The sequence below is a fragment of the Aphelocoma coerulescens genome, chromosome 5 (assembly GCF_041296385.1).
Source record: "Aphelocoma coerulescens isolate FSJ_1873_10779 chromosome 5, UR_Acoe_1.0, whole genome shotgun sequence".
Taxonomy (NCBI): domain Eukaryota; kingdom Metazoa; phylum Chordata; class Aves; order Passeriformes; family Corvidae; genus Aphelocoma; species Aphelocoma coerulescens.
Window position 1 is genome coordinate 30,240,748 of NC_091019.1, and position 16,972 is coordinate 30,257,719.

Genomic DNA, 16,972 nt, shown 5'->3' on the forward strand with positions numbered 1-16,972 from the left:
GCATCACAACCCTAAACTATATTAGTTTTTTGTTCGACTTTGCACCGATGAGACACAGCACATGAGCAGGCTGAACTTCTATCTATCTGCTAGTATATAGAATAAACAGGTTCTTGGAAGGGAAGAGGTCAATTAATTTCATTGGATGCTGAACATTACTGGATTTATATGCCTTTGACTGCTACAGGATGGCTGAAGATCCCTGTCTGGGGCAGAGACCTGAAGACACAGAGATCCACCGCTGTGTGCTAGTCTGTACTCCCATGTCACAGTTTCACCCCAGCCAGCAGCTAAGCAACACAGCTGCTTGCTCAGTGCACCCTGACCAGTGGGATGGGGAGAGAACCAGAAGAGCAAAGGGAGAAAATGTGGGTGGAGATAAAAGACAGTTTAATGGGACAGAAAAGGAAGAACAACATAACTTTCATTTTAAATCCCAAACACAGCACTATACTAGCTGCTAGGAAGAAAATTAACTCTTTCCCAGATGAAATCAGGACAGCCTGACATGAGGGTTCACATACATTTTTATGCTTCCTCATCATTTCCACAGACCCTTTGGTTTTCTGACAGCTGGCATGAGGGAAAGAGAGTATTAACAACCCAGAAATCATAGGCAACTGTCAGAGAAAGTATCAGAGACATGAGAATTTTTCTGTCAGCCTCCAGTGAGACCATCACATTGCCCTCCACAGTCACAGATAACCTGCATCACCTGAACCATAGCAGGGGTTAGGCACTGGGAAAAGTCAGCATCTCACTGATAAGACCTCATGCATTCGGGGAATCTTCTCTGCCAACATGGATCCAACAACATTGAAGAAAGGGTTCTGATTTTCCTTGAAGGGTTTGTCTGAGTCCAAAAGATGTACTCCTCTCAGACAGAGTTACAGTGAACTGGTACCACTCAACTGAAGCAGAGTAAATCTTACACAGAGAATCCTCTTTCTATTTGATCATGGAATAGCCTAACAGTACAGAATTTAACCAGTTTGAATATGTCAGTTTTACTTGTTTACTGCTCAGACTCTAAATTCCCCTCTGAATGAGCTGATGGATGAGCTGCCTATGAAAAACCTGCCTGTTCATGTGATTGTACTAATATTTCACATGCTGTACAATTTAGATCTGGGCTAGGGCATGGTACTGAAGCACTATAAATTAAGCTGATCTCTGCCTGTGACTAACAAAGGGCAGACATCCTTTTCCAGCCTCACAGGACCTTCTGCGGCATCCATCCTGCTGCTGTGGAGGCCAGGTCTCAGCTGTGAGGTGTCAGTTCTCCCAAAAAGCTGCATGGACAGAACCCTTTCATGCCAGCTCAGCTGACACTTTGCCTGAGGAGGACAAGGAGAACCCCTTCTTTTCCTGTTTAATCTCAGCGTGCAGCTACCAGCTGAACCGGTTGGGCAACACAAGCTTGCCTCAAGTGTATGCAATATGCAGACAGCATGCAGATATTCAAATTAATTTTCTTCATACCTAGAAACACCCCTTTTAGACTCCCTGATAATATATGTTCACATTTAACATCTGCACATTATCTGATGTACACCTGATAGAAGATACACCTGATAGTAGATAACTGACTTACGCACATCATCCCTCGTGTCTGGAAATTATTGAGGGAAAGAAGGCAGGCAAACTCCCTCACAGAGCAGTACAAAAGAGCAGTGCAGTATAGAAGAGCAGTACAGAAGCTAATTCTCAGCTCTTCTTGTACTTCTTTCTTCTTTAATTCTCTCTACAAAGGGCAACTGCAGAAAGTAACCTTTTGGTTATCTGATCAGTGGTAAGGAGCTGGAGTAGAATGGTGTGTGTACCTGCATAAATACCCTTGGTCTATTTGAGTCCTGTTCAAAACCCCAGCTGTACACCTCAAACACGAAATGAGCTCAGTCAACAAAGCAAAAGTACCATATTATTTTTTACAACTTACTTAATATAAAAGGATAAGAATTGATACAACTGGGACAATAGTTTCTGCATTTGTTTTGGTTTTAAATTTAATGTACTGTGTACCAACCTAGAACTTCTGGCTTTCAAGTACATTGTGGGGCTTTGAAGTGAACTCACAATCTGAGTTAGGAATTTTAGCATCTGGAGAAGGAGTAACTGAGATTTTGGTGCCAACAGAGTAGTATGACATGTGGGATATGGTACCAGAACTTAGAATTCACCTGTTTAGAAGTGACTGGCAATGTTGAAACTCTTTAAAAAATTGAAACTCTTTAAATTTCAAAGTGAACAGACACTGTTGGAATGGCTCAGTGTTGTACTTTCATCACTTTGCTATGCCTCAATGTTACATTTTCATCACTTTGCTTCTGCATGCTTTTTTTTACAAGGTTATCTGCCTAACTGTTAGCCTGGAAATTATTTCAAACAATGAAATCCTTAGGCTCCTCAGATCATTCTCTAACAGGAGAGGATGACAAGTGTGAGAGGAAATTACTGCTGCTAATTTCTGCTACTGCAGATAAACAGAATATTCTTTTCCTCAATTAACTATAGTCTGCTTATGAAAAGCCAAAAAAAAATCTGAAGAGGAAAATATTTGCCAAAGGCTGATCCCAGATGCTTCTCTACTGCTTAGGAAAAATCGCGTATTTTAGGTTTCTTTATCTGGTTCAGATCTAAGCAAAGAGGGTTCAAGTCTGTTATTACAGCATGATCTGAAGAGCAGTTATTATCCCAGTAAAAAACAGAAAGAAAGTGGCTGCTGCCTCTGTTAATGTGATGGGTAACCATAAACTTACCAGGTGCTTTGTATTCCCTGAAGGTGTCATTTACTAGAGGGAAAAATATCACAATAGGTGTTTCTGGGCTCTCTTTATCACCAACAATGTAGCATTCCTTCAGATGCGGAGTTTCCTGATCATCTGGCACCTTTGTAGGGAAAGGAATTCCCTGTTTTGCAAAGTATTTAGAGGCATCTTTCAGGGGCTGGTTGCCACAAGAGGAAAACAAAACAAAAGAAAACATCAGAACATATGGGAAGAACTTTGAGTTTGACGAAAACCTAATTTCACTGGGAATATTTGTGGGGTAAGTGACAGGTTCTGGCAGATTATGGTACATACCCAATTTAGGTGTAGGTTGTTTATGGAGCCAAGGCTTGGAAGGCCAGAGTTAAGTGAGATAGATCTGAGTATATGTGCCTGTCTTCGAAAATCTACATGCCACATTTGGCTATGAAAAAGTTGCCTTTAGACAACTTTTTATTCCTAAGGAATTTAACATTCCTAAACACAAACTGTTGTTGCATTTATTTGCGTATCTGGTCTTCTGGGTTTGCATCAAACCCTTCTATTGTTGCAGTTATATTGTCCTGAAGGTACATTTTTCCTTGCATAGGAATATGTATGATTGCATTGAGAAATATTAGACAGTGTTTAAAGGCAATTAGCTTCATTCATTCCACATCTGACTGCCTTCAAATCAACTAAAATGACTTATATGTAAAAATGGGCAGATAGAGTTTACTAACTTATTATTTCCTGATAACATTTGCAGTGTTCCATAAAGATATGTGACCCCCAGTTAACAGTAGACTGTTAACTTATTAACACTTCCCAGATATTCGGAAAAAACAGAAGTTACTATGAGTAGAGGATCAGCCATTCTGGCAACTCAGTGATGAAACAGAGAAATCAATAAAGAAGAATGTGCAAGACTCACCCCTGTCTGTGAACCTGAGCTGTAGTTGAAATGCAAAATGACATCCACCTTCCTTTCTGGCCTCATAAGGGGTGGGTAACTGGTAGCAAAGGCAAATGCAGTGTCAATCAGGATGAGGTAGTCTGTTGCTGTTGTCAGGTGGTTGGGCTGGGAGTCCAGCTCACAGTCTAGGAAAGAAGCACATTTTTTCAGAGGAGGTGCCCAACGCAAGGGAAGTGCTGAGGAAAGTCTATTGTTAACAAAAAGAGACGTCAGCTTCTCTTGCCTCCTAGACCTACCTATATAGCTGATGGCTGCAGTTCAGTCATTTCTCAGTTCCTCATCTGGCTTCCCCTTTTCATCTTTACTCTGCAATTTCCTTGGCTTTCCTCTGACTAAAAGCAATTAACTTGGGGCTCAGGAGAATAGACTTAATTCATCTTGTGCGTGACTCTGATCACGTTGGAGTGGGGGTTTTTTTTGTTTCTTTTTTTTTCTTTTCTTTTCTTTTGTTGTTGTTAATATGAAACAAATTAAATGGCACCTCTCTCTGTCAACACACTAAAGACTAAATATGTTGTGTGCTTTGCTCACTGTGAGAGTGGCCCCACAGCTACAATCGTACATGGAACATCTGGTGCCAGACTGAGCAAAAAAATTCCCTACCTGGATAACAGGGAATAGTGTTACAAAGGTTGCAGCTTACTTAGAAGTAAAAATGTAACAGGAACCAAAGTTCCCTCCCACATCCCCTGAGTATTGGCTGAGCAAGAGATAAGTGTACGCTAGCACCAGTGCCCTGCTGCAGGCATGCAGGCTGGCTGGCTGGCACAGCAGCAGATGTGCTGGGTGACTAACTGGGATTTTTCTCATCTATCAGTTGTGAGACTTCATGAATTGTTTTTAAAAACTTGTTTTGAAGCCTCCCCTGCTACTTAATTTTAGCTTTCAGTGACAAACAGCATCAAATACTATCAGAACATCGGAATGAAACAAAAAAAGCAGTTAGCTTGATAACTTTTTAAGGATTGGTTTTTTTCACAAGGATGGTTTAAACTGTAACTCAAAGCAGGGTGCTGTCACCATACCTTTCCACTTGGAAAACTCGCTCTCCAGGTAGTTGTTGTTTATCTGGAAGCCCTTCAGGAAGTTATGGATTTCTGAGGCTGCTGGACGTAACATTGCAACATCTCGGAAAATTTCTGAAAAGCTGTCAGTAGGACAAACCACTCGAGTATCCAGCTCATTTGGTCTCGTTGGGAATAGGGCTCCATCATCTGCAGAAGAAAGAAAAGCAGTTTATGTATGTGGTTTGTTTCATTGTTGAAGTCAATCTGTGCAGTCATCCTTTGGTTTAATATGTTTGGAAAACTTGGACTTCTTTCTCTTTTTACTTCCAGGATTTTCACAAATCTCAATTTTTTTTTAGCTAAGCTTTGAAAAATCCCTTTCTTCTTCTCACTTCACAGTGATAAAGGCTTTGTTTGTACTGCAAAGAGTTCACCTCACCTACCAGAAATTTCTTTGCTTTGCTATGATTTTATCCATTAAATATCTTGCACTTAACTGTCTTCCTTTGCTAGTCCATGCCACACTTTCTCTCTCAGACACATGAAAAGCCACACAATAACAATCTCTCAGCCACACAAACATAATTAATGTTCCTTACTAGAAAATACAGACTCCTTGTTTTAACAACCAGAAATTACTTCCTTACAAGTGCTAGAAGATAAAACAAATAAGCCTTTTCAAAATACTTCTCTTCTTTGCCATCTTTTCTCTTTGTAATGTGTTTGTCTTGTGTATTTGTCCTTCAAATCTGACCCTGCAGATCTTTCCTAATTTTCTACTATGTTTTGCAAATCTCATCCTCAGGACTAGTTTGGAATGACTTCCAACAGTGCTGAAGTTTGTGTCAATGCTTTGTAGACTTCAGAGATGCAAAGATGTTGTTTGCTCTTGTTTCCCTGATGCTTCAACTTCTGAGAGAGGATCTGGAAGACTGTGGAATGCTACATGAGCATCTTCCACCTATGGGGATATTTTTCTCTAGTTTTACCCTTGTGCTCAGAAAACATCTCATAAGAGAGCCCTTGTCTCTTTTATTTTTCTGTGATGAATCCTGTGGGTTCTTTTCACATACAACTGAAATAATTGCCATATGTAATACATGGCATGAATTTCCTTATGGTTTATATGTGGATAATGGAAATCCCTGAAGAGAACATTCCATAAGGGCTTTGTAAAATTCAGTAAGAGAATAGCAGCACAGAGGAAAAGAATAAAAAAGAAAAAATAAAACAAAATAATCAAATAATAAGAATAACCCACCTATGTCAGTAATTTTGTCTCGAGTCCATTTGTGCCAGAAGTCTTCTGAATTAACAGATATATACCAAGCATCCATGAGATTCAAGGAAAATACACTGCTCCAGACCCCTGTGCCATAGGATATATGTGACATATTTGAAAATAAATGGGGTACAAAGGAATTTGCTGTAAACCTAAATTTGCAATACATTTGCTGTTGAATAACTGTGTCACTGGACACTTCAGGGAACAGAGACAGAAATGTCCCTGCATCACTCTAGAGAAGGTAGGAAGAAAGTGCCAAGGTGTAGAAAGGGGCTGGTGACCTGACAGCACTTCTGATCACAGAAGGGAAGACCTGGGTCCCTATCTGAAATTGCAGCCAGGGACAGAGAGATTCTGAGTTGCTTCCTTACACCTCACCCTTAGCTGTAGTGAAATCTCCACACAAGCAAAAAGTTTCAACTTCTCAAAAAAAAACCCTGAAACTTCCTTTTTCCTTTATGCAGTTGGTGGAAGTAGAAAGAACAATGAGGCAAGAGATTGCTTTTGCAAAGTGAAGAAAGATTTCCTTACTGCTTTCACTTTTTTAATGCAAGATGGAAAAAAAGATAAACATTACGACTTATTTGCACTCTGAAATGGAAATGTTATCTTAAGAATTACTCAGGGCAAGAAGGAGCAGGAACTTTGTAGATAAAAAGGTGTATTTTAGAGACTCAGGCTGCAAAAGAAACTGATGATTTAACTCAGCACCAATGATACACAACTTTTGTTGCTGACAAAGATATATAAGTACTGTGAAGGTCTCATGTCAGTAAGCATAACCATAGATGAAATCAATAAATCTGTTAAGATGAGTAAGATCACAGAGAAAATAAAAAATCCTGCAGATAGTGACCTGTTACCAGTCCTAGTATTTTATCATATACTGCTCCAGGCAGATAAAAACCACACTAACTGTTTAATTTCAGAAGAGTGCAGGAGCAGATTATATTATATTATATTACATTTTCCCAGAACAACAAATCACCTTCCAAAAAGCAGATTCTGGATTCTGGGATTTTCTTCATCAGGCGACCCATGAAGAACTCGCTGCCAAAATCTTCTGCACGAATGAAGGCTCCATATTTTGGAAATCCTACCTCATAAGGGGTGAATTCCACCCATTCTAAAAGAAAAGGCATAAGAGAGACTGATTACAGCAGCAGAGGAATAATTATTTGAATAAAACACGATATTGGCCAGGTTAAGGCAGACTGGTTTCTAATTGACACGCTTTGAAGCAAGCATTTATTTACTGTACATTTCGCAGTGGTGAATATGCAGAACAAATTGTCCTCTTAAATCTATATATCTCTGTAAACTTTCTGACACTTTCTATAGAAGTGCATAATGTCTTCCATTGTCCTGCTTTAGATCCTGAATACTGCATTACACTCAGGTGTTCAAAATACTAACTATTAAATTTCTCCTCTAAGGTGGATTAGCCTTTCAGAGTATTTGTACACTGAATTGATATCCTTATCTAATCCTAAATTGACTCCAATTGGGATTAAATGTTAAATACAGTTCTGGAGTATTGTTACCTCTAAAATCCTGGTCGCTGATTTTATCCTTCACATTGAGAGAGAGGTAGATGGGCAGGGGGTTTTGACCCTGATTTAGTGCCTGCTGCTGATCTGTGAGCTTATGGCAGTCCTCCTGTTTTGAAGAATGACAGTAGCTGAGGACAATTGGATGACACAAAGAGCCTCCCACTTCATCTAAACGTGGGTTCTGACAATGCAGTGCACACATGACTCCAACTAGGATGCTCCCCACTTGTTTAGTTCTGAAAGGTGCTGCCACATCCCTATCCCTGCCCCTCCCCTGCCCCAACCCTTCAGTACACAAATAATCCCAAATTCATGTTGAAAGAATATGGTAAGGAGAAAATGCTGTTATCCACATTTTTTATTTCAGAAAAAATGTCTGGAAACGTTTGAAAAGCACTCTTGACAGGAAATATTTCATTATGAAAGTGCAAACCCATCCCTGACTTCCCAGAAAAACACCTTTTCCTCAGACCTGTGACAGAAACAAGGCTCATGAAAAGTTAAGATTCAGCGAGCCTTGGCCCTTCTGCTTCAGAGCTCAGGCAGGGTGGAAAGGGCAGGATGGTTTGGGAGCAGAACCAAGGTTTGTGTGATCCTACAAGCAGAGCTGCAGGTGCTCCCGCTCACCAGAGCAGCCTGTGGAAGGATGGCTGTGCCACCAGGCTTCCCTTGGGCTGTTGTTGGTCAGGGGACAGGGCTGTGGGGACACTTGCAGCTCCCTCCTGAACAGAGTCCCAGGGAGTCTCTACCACTATGCTGTGACGAGGAAGTAGAAATGTGGATGTGTGTGGGGTTATTTATATTACAGGGTGAATGTTTACTCGTTCCAAAGTATAAATGGCCTAGTGGGGAAGAAATATTCATGAAGATTAAAATAGAGCCTGAATTCTGTGTGAATTCACAGAATCACAGAATGATTGGGGTTGGAAGGGCCCTTAAAAATCACTTTGTTCCAATCCCACTACTATAGGCAGGGACACCTTCCACAAGACCAGGTTGCTCTCCATCCAACCTGGTCTTAAACACCTGCAGGGATAGGGAGTCCACAACCGCTCTGGGAACATGTTCCAGTGCCTCACTACCCTTATAGTGAAGAATTCTTCCTAATACCTAAATCTAAGCCTCCCCTCCTTCAGTTTAAGGCCATTTCCCCCTTGTCTTATCACTACATGCCCTTGTGAATAGTCCCTCTCAAATCTTCTTGTAAGCCTCTTTTAGATTCTGTGAGGAATAAACTAAAAGTTGTTCATACTGTAAGTTTCCTATTACTTATTTTCATTCCCATACTTTCTGTACCAGATGTGATGTTAAAATCTGTATAACACAGCCAACAAACATAATGAATGGTACTGCCAAGGCACATGCTTTAGGCATCTATAAGAAAAATAAACAAACAAACAAGCAAAAAACCTCTTTGGTATAGGGGTGGCCAAACATTGGCATGTGTTGCCCAGAGAATTTGTGGAGTCTTCACCTGTGGAGATATTCAAAGCCCATAGGTCAGGGTAGCTGGCCGTTCCTGATCCTGCTTGGACAAGATGAACTCCAGAGGTCCCTTCCAATCTCAACTATTTTTTGGATTTAATGTCTTTCCTCACTGTTATATTCACTAGATATCAAATCTGAAGAGAAAGGTGCTGTTATTGTACCTTTTCATGTAACATGCTTTCAATTATGAGTCCCCAGAGATCTGTGAAACACAGCTGATGTCCTTCCTGCTTCCTCTGGCACAACTCTTTCAAATAGTATTTCAGACGATCAGGGGCAAAACAAGTAACAAACTTATTTTTAAGTACATGCTTTCGGACATCATTGAGTGTTTCCTTGAGATCCTTTTGGGACCAGTCAGGATCTTCATACAAGTTTGACATGGTCCTAAAAAAAAAACCAAACAAAAAACCACAAGGAAAAGTGTGAGTTCTGAAGCAGAGCTTTGGGAAGTTATGAAGGTTTGTGTATTATGTCTTCATTTACATGAAAAAACACCATGTGTTTGGTACTATCCACATATTTAATTAATTCCAAATGTGGTAAAATACCAACTAAAAGAAACAACAACAACAAAAAACCACAGCAGAAAAAGAAAGCCTTTTCTTGATAGTTAAGACCATACAACTCAAGATCACACAACTCAAGATCACTTCCTGATGTCATCTATGGAAAATTCCTGTGTACTTATCTTGGTCTTACCATGTTGTTCCAGACAAACCAGTGATATATGAGACACAGTCCAAGACTTTCATTTCCTGCACACTGAGGAGGTGAGCGTACATGGCTGTCAGAGCTCTGGTTCCACCACCCGTTGTCATGATTGCTACCACAGGTACCTGTTCCATCCCAAAATACATGCATTTAGTGACATGGTCTGAGAAAGCAGAGAGACAGCTCTGATTAGAAGGAGAAAGTTACAGCACTGATAAAGTAATAAAAAAATGCCACCAGTCCAATGTGAAGAAAAACATGAATTAATAATGGGGCATATAAGGAGTAAGAAATACTTCATATTTACCTCTGTCAAGCAACTCTGTATTAGAACATGAAATCCATTATCATATTTTTAGTGCTCTATTTCAAAACCAGTAACAAAAAGTTGCAAAAAAATTAGAGGAAATTGCACTCTTTCATCTGAATCAGATTATTATCAGATACAATAGACCAGAAAATATCAGTGCTGTCTCACAGTTTCCATGCAAGCAGTGATAACCTCCTTTCTCCTGAAGTTTGCTGAAACTATTGTACAGTTAATTCACAGGCCATACTAGAAACGTCATGACTGATGGATTTAAGAGCACGGGCCAGTTCAGAATCCCTGAAACCAGCTGGTGACACCATTCCCTTTTACAGTTGCTGGAGGAAAAGAGGAACCATGCTCACTCCACCTACCACATATGTATATACAGTACTAGGTATGCAAGAGAGCTGCAATTATTTGCTTCTGTGATCATATAGAAATCCAGGGACTGGAAGTCTTAGAAAAAGAATTAATTCATGAATATGAATTGGCTCCTTTAACAGTAAACACAGCTACACTGGAGTGAAGGAATGTCAAGTACAAATCATCAGGAGAATCTAGAGAGATTGTTCTGCAGGAAAGTATGGGTGGCTATACACCTGAGGGGAAGGGAACAACCCATGGCTTAGTGCTGGCATTTAAAGGCAAGATCTTCTGTCTGAAAGGTCCAGCTGTGCAAAAAAAGCTGAACTCAGTTTAGGTCAAAACAAGCAAAATTTATCCTGATTGCATTTGAGTTAAGCCTTCACACTGCAGTCATGGGTGCCTAATTAAAAAAAAAACAACCAACACCTGATTTTCCCCTGCCCTTAAACCTCTGTTATCAAACCTGTTTGCTGAGCAAGAACATGCTACAGCAGACAAAGTCAGACTGGCAGTGTGCTGTGCTCACACAACGGGAACCTAAGCGGTGGCACAAAGGACAAACAAAATAAAGTCCAGTTTTAGCCGCGAGGGAATGAAGCGCTGAATCCACTGGCTAGATCTGGCGTAAAAGAAACTTTGGCTTTGGTTCTGAGAGCACCTAGCCTCTCTCTGCATTATGATGCAAACTACTACTGAACACAAGGCTAGATTCTTTAGCTTCAGAGCTACAGCCTTTTTATTAATGTTTCTGATGAATACTCATTTCTACCCTGGAATAGAGAAGTCAGCCACAGAGAAAAGAACTCAGCTATAGTTTGTACATGAAACTACAAGGTTTCCAGGAAAATGTAACCACCAATGCTATATTTGGACACTCAACTGTGCAGAAAGCAGAGAATAATTATGTCTCAGATACCTCATCATCCTGCAAGTCCTCTTCCAGGTGGAGAATGTCCTTCAAAGCGGCTGCAACTACCTTCTTCCTCTTTCGAATGAAATCCCGTTCCTGGACACACAGATCAAACCCCAGGCGTACGTCTAGGTCATCCTGGCTGGAACACGGATCAGGTATCATACATCACATCTGTAGTCTAAGCCAGCATTTTAATTGCTTTACCTCATAAATAGACATGCCTTCACTACCAGGTCTATATAAAGCAAAGCAGGAAGATATTAAATGTTCTGGTTTGTTCTTGGAGAAAAACAGTCCCTCTGCCTTTGAACTGAAAGGAATTTTTTTTTTTCTCCCTGCTAAAGATGCCTGGAATTAAATATAGCTGCAAATAACAGTCGTTTCTTTTCAGACATAAATCCAGACGCCTGCAGAGGGCAGTGTTTTAAAGGTGGCTTTTAAAAGTTCTGCAAACTTCCGCTGATACCGCGAAACGTTCAACTGAAGTTGTAGATTTACATGATCAGATGTTCTTTTGATGTTTATAGCACTACATATGGGGTTTGAAAGCTGCTATGAAAATCTTGCATAGGCGTTCTAAGGAAGAAGTTTTTAAATGACAGCTGCAAACTATGTGTATTTCATAGCATATTTACTGAAAATAAACAGCATGATAGCAGATACACCTGCTTTTCTGGAAGTTCTCTCCAGTTACAATATGGTACATAATGTAACATATTCACCTTATAAATTTTACTAAGGCCTGATATTCCAAAACACAGTGTGTTTCCTTGGTTTAGAAATGGTCAGTCACTTGAGTTTATTTGCATTTATCTGTTTCAGCAGACATTAAAACCATAAGAGCAGGTTTGTTGTTTTTTTTTTTTTCCCATCCTAAAGTACCCAGATGCTCTGATTTTGATCTTTTAGTGAAAGAATATAGTTAAAGAGACCTTTTGGGAAACAGAAAGGGTTTTTTCAATTAGTTCTGAAATGTTGCTTTTATTGAAAATCTGCATTTTTCAGCAAAATGTAGAGGTATTGGAGTATGTACAGTGGCCCTTACCATGTAATATTGATTGCAGCATAATATGAATAGAAAATTGGTGTGTTCTTCATAATTTCTTAACTTCCTGTCCTATTACAAAAACTTGGTTGCTGAAAATCTTCACATTATGTACTGAATGCATTTTATTTTGTAGTCTGAAATGAGGATGGACCAGCATTCAGGACAAAGGCAGTAACAAAGGGATTGGAACTTGTCTGACAACTATCTAAATACAAAGAAGCAAGGGGAAAACCAGAGATGTCTTACCATTTTTTCACCTTAAGGAGTAAATCAAATTTTCTGTGCTGAAAATTGAAAAGGTAAAATGATGAATATTAATATTTTGTTTAGAACAGTCCCTTTCTCCCACTCAGACATAGATCTTTTGGGTCATCATTACACCTGCAAAACTCCAAATCTCAAAAAATTGAGATTCCTTCTCAGTATTTCAACAGTAACCAGAGATGTGCACTGATTTAATAGATTAAGACTTTAGTACTATCATCTATAGTCCACATCTCTCTCTCACAAAACTCAGGTGTAGCTTGCCTGGTACTAGTTAGTTACACAAATAAATACCAGAAGAGCTGCAGTGCTACAGCTCAGCTCTCTGGCAGGATCCACTACTGAAGATAGATGTTGAAACCAGAGCCTCTCACGTAACAATGTTAGATACAAGGGGAAGCCAGAGAGACAGAGCACCCCATCCGTGTGGCTCAGGTTTGCCTTCCGTGGCAGTGGCCCAGGCTGCAGCCTCACTTCTCTGTCCCAGTGGCACCCAGTCACTTCCAGCTTGGTTAAGTGCATGCACAGTAGAAGGATAATGAGCAACAGTTTAGACATTTTTCTTCTTCTCCCTTCTCCCTTGGATTTCCCATTCTATTTTGCTCCAAATAATTCACTTCACGATGCATTGCCCTATATTGGAGGGAGGTTAGAAAAAAGCTGTCTCTGTATAAAGAGAAGTGGCCCTTGGTTTCTGCTTCTTGCAAATCAGAAAAAAATTTCAAAAAGCTTGCAAAGGATTCCCCATGGCCAGCAGGCACTCACCTCACCAACTACTTCTTGCTCGGAGGGGAGTGACTTCAGAGGGATTGTCAGAGGGACACTTCTCCTTGCTCCACATGACATGCAAGCACACTGAAAGGGATCATGGAGTGCTTTTTGGTTAAAACAGAAATGTTCTCCTCTTGCTGCCTACTCACACGTAAATGTCAGGTCATAGGACTGTCTGTGTTGTCTACCATGTTCTGGGGTAACGTACAAAGGCGGGAAGCTTCCTCTTCTTTCTGAGTGCAACATCCAGGGAGGGTTGCTTGTATCTGGCATAGTGGAAGAAAGTGGGATCTGGGATAGGGGAGCGGGAGTCACAGCCCACTGAAACTGTCTGGGTTTCTTCAAAGGATCCTCTCACTGTAAATGTTAGCTCATTCTCTAAAACAATGAGATAAAATGCATACAACAAAGTTACTTATAATTGTAAAAAAAAGAGAGAGAGAAAAAAAAGAAGCAAAAGGTAGCTTTGAGCAAATTCCTTCTCCTCTTCATTTGTACTTGGAAAGCTATCTTCTAAAAGTGATCCAAATCACAAACATTTCAGGTGACTGTATCATTACAATGTGCTGAGCAAGAAGTCAGATGGGAATGTGACATAAATGGCACGGAATTTTAGACTGCTGCTTTCCTGTTGCAGTTGCATCATGACATAGTGAATATATCCAGGTACTTTGCACGGTAAATCATCCTCATCCCAGGACAAATAATGAGCTGAAGAAGTTCTCAGTCCCCTAAAATAAGATCTGACTCTGCAGCAGATGACCCTATTTATATAAACAGCTTAGCTAATCCTGCCAGAGTGTGTTACGCATGCTCTGAGATTGCCTACCAGATCCAGCCCCTCAGGGGATGTGGGCAGAGGAACTTCTAGATTCTGGATCTTGACCAGGGTCAGGCAGGAGCCAGCTGCTGAGTGGCTAACCCCTGCAAAAAACGAGGTGTTTCTGTGCATATGCATAAGTCGAAGTGACAGAGATCCTGAGCAAAGCTAACACCATGGACTACAACGCCTGAGGAATTAAGCTTCTTCAGGGTTTAGCAGTACTGCAGCAGAGGTTTGCAGAATCTCAGCTTGCGTTTTAGATACCTTCTGTATAAGCATCTGATTCTAGTCATTTCTAGTCTGGCACAAGACTATCCATGAAGTCAGAACCCTGAACCTATACCTGCTGCAGGACTGGTGGCATTCCCTACTGCAAATTTTTTACAAATCACCTTAAATGCGATCAGTTAAAGCTTGGTACTTTGATGATGCAATGTCCAGGCCTTGTTAGGGATGGTAAAATCACTAACATTAATTTTAAGAATTTATAATCTTACCTGAAAAACGCTTCTTTTGCATTCTGCCGTCCAAGTGAACTTCCAAACAGGCTTCTTCACGACACTACAATTGGTGTGATGAGGACAGAGAATTAGATAACTCATCCCACTGTCTCACCACCAGTGCTGGCAGATGTTGGAAGAGTCATTGTACGAAAGGCCATTGCTTAAATGTGGGAGCCAGCTGTGTTGGACATTTTGCCAGACACAGTGAAAGTGAGAACTAATTTATTGTCACATGGGAAGATGGTGCTATGCTAAACACATTGTAATTTTCAATGGATGCAGACAAAACATGGGGAAATTAAAATAGTCAGAAGGCTCCTCTAAGATCATGCTGGCCTCCTTAAAGATAAAGCTCCTAAGAGAAAGTATCACTGAAGAATAAAGATTTGCAGTGTTTCTCTCACTGACATTATAGTCAGCTATGGTAAGGAATGATGTGGGAAAGAACACAAAAGAACAAAACATTATTTTACCACTATTGTCCCATTTGTGATGATGGTTTCAGGAGGACCCTGGCTGGAAAACAAGAACAAAAAATATGTATTTTATAAACAATATGTTCTGGATACCGTCCTGAACAGGACATATTATTCTCTCAAAATTTTTATTACTATTATTTTCTTTGCTCCATCTTATTGTTTCTGTAAGTATGTTCCCTTTACACTAGATACCCCATAATGACCCAGCAGAAATTATTGAACTGCCATAAGGCACCTGGAAAGTCATTGCAACAGCCTTAGTAGCACAGGCATGGTGCAACACAAGTTGGGTAGCAACATTTGCCTCAGCCATGACTTTCCCAGAGAATACTGTCCAGTAAATCTGTAGACTTCCCGCAGTGGGATTTGCCAGCCAACTCTGAACTATGTAATACAAAAATCTTAAGAGAAAGTCACAGAATTAAAAATTCTCAACTCCTCTCCACATCATGCCATTTTTTCCTTTCATACAATGATTTTTTAATGCACATATTAAGTTTGGAAAAACTTGTTTCTGGCTATTGAGGCAATACTGCATCTACAAAAGGTTTCCCTGCACTAATGCATAACTCCAAGCCACTACTCCAATAATAATGGGGTTTTACTCACATGCTCTCCAATACAAACTCAACTTCCAACTCCTCCTTCCCCTGAAAATAAAACAAAATGCTGCCTCAATTAGCACGTGCAGAGGTTTTCAAAGTGATCTTAATTTTTGCAAGCACAGTGTCCTTTACATTTAGTAAGCAAAAATATTCTGGTTTGTGCTTGCTATTATCAGCATTAAATGACAGAGGCAGCTGTTTCTTTTCCAAGGAAAAGTTCTCAATTGTACTCACAGAACGAAAGGTGTTTGGTGCTTATAAATCTCCCTAACAAACCTTTCTCCCTAACTAACACACTTTCTTTTCTGCCAGCTGAACATGATATGTTAATGTTTAGTGTTAAGGAAAATATTGTGGAAACAGGCCATTTCCCTGTGCTTGCACTGTTTAGGTTTTTATAGTCTTTGTGAGGATTAGATAAACTATCATTTTCCATCAGATTATTAAAAGTGCAAAACTTCCCCAAAATTGCATCTACTCTGGGGCTTGGGAACTTGGCTGTGATCTGTGCCAGAGGAAACCAACAGGAATTTGAGAAGGCCATCTATTTTGTCACTGATATGCAGTTTCCAGGATATTAATAAATTTTGCTACATTTTTACCACCAAGCTGGTCCTAGTGGAAAAAAGCAGAAGAGACAGTACACCTCCTTAAACAGAGGGGAGAGAATGGACACCAAGCTGCACTAAATGTCTGACCGAGCTCTTACCTCTGGGTTTAGTGGGAATGATGTAAAAACTCTTTCCCCAAGGGGGATTTTAGCTACATCAAAAAGCACAATTGCACGGTCATCATCACGAATGACGTCATCGTCAGAAACAGTAATTTCAAGAACATTCTGGGAAAAAAAATGAAAAACATCCAATTCACTAGCATGCATGACATACAAGAACTATGACATTCTGCAGCTCTTCCAGGCTTAGTGTCTGCTTTACAGAGAGGAAATAGAAAAGTATTGATGAAAAAGTGTCAGAAGGAAGAGTAAGAAAGTGAGTATAAAGAACCAGCTCTTAGTCTCAGCAATTAAAGCTGAACTGAGATCTCTTTTGGGTCAGCTGTTATGCTTTTAAGTAGGTCTCATAAAAAATGCAGTCTTCTAGGGAGGAATATGGATTGCCAA

At 40.1% G+C, this 16,972-nt stretch overlaps 1 protein-coding gene across 8 annotated transcripts in view; it reads right to left on the bottom strand.

Annotated features, from left to right (window-relative positions):
* LOC138111500 (cytosolic phospholipase A2 epsilon-like) overlaps positions 1 to 16,972 on the bottom strand; it is a 32,108-nt gene that overhangs the window by 760 nt on the left and 14,376 nt on the right. For 4 of the 8 annotated variants that reach the window (XM_069017415.1, XM_069017408.1, XM_069017409.1 and 1 more), the window contains 17 exons: positions 16,562 to 16,690; positions 15,857 to 15,897; positions 15,242 to 15,284; positions 14,763 to 14,826; positions 14,272 to 14,366; positions 13,651 to 13,818; positions 13,437 to 13,526; positions 12,654 to 12,691; positions 11,363 to 11,498; positions 9,759 to 9,895; positions 9,218 to 9,443; positions 7,560 to 7,674; positions 7,004 to 7,141; positions 5,992 to 6,099; positions 4,749 to 4,937; positions 3,682 to 3,848; positions 2,760 to 2,946 (listed from right to left, as the gene is read on the bottom strand). In XM_069017415.1, the coding sequence (XP_068873516.1) occupies positions 2,760 to 2,946; positions 3,682 to 3,848; positions 4,749 to 4,937; positions 5,992 to 6,099; positions 7,004 to 7,141; positions 7,560 to 7,674; positions 9,218 to 9,443; positions 9,759 to 9,895; positions 11,363 to 11,498; positions 12,654 to 12,691; positions 13,437 to 13,526; positions 13,651 to 13,818; positions 14,272 to 14,366; positions 14,763 to 14,826; positions 15,242 to 15,284; positions 15,857 to 15,897; positions 16,562 to 16,690 (2,071 nt within the window). Of the gene's footprint in view, positions 1 to 2,759; positions 2,947 to 3,681; positions 3,849 to 4,748; positions 4,938 to 5,991; positions 6,100 to 7,003; positions 7,142 to 7,559; positions 7,675 to 9,217; positions 9,444 to 9,758; positions 9,896 to 11,362; positions 11,499 to 12,653; positions 12,692 to 13,436; positions 13,527 to 13,650; positions 13,821 to 14,271; positions 14,367 to 14,762; positions 14,827 to 15,241; positions 15,285 to 15,856; positions 15,898 to 16,561; positions 16,691 to 16,972 lie in introns of all 8 variants that reach the window. The other 4 variants (XM_069017410.1, XM_069017412.1, XM_069017414.1 and 1 more) reach the window with 4 other exon arrangements.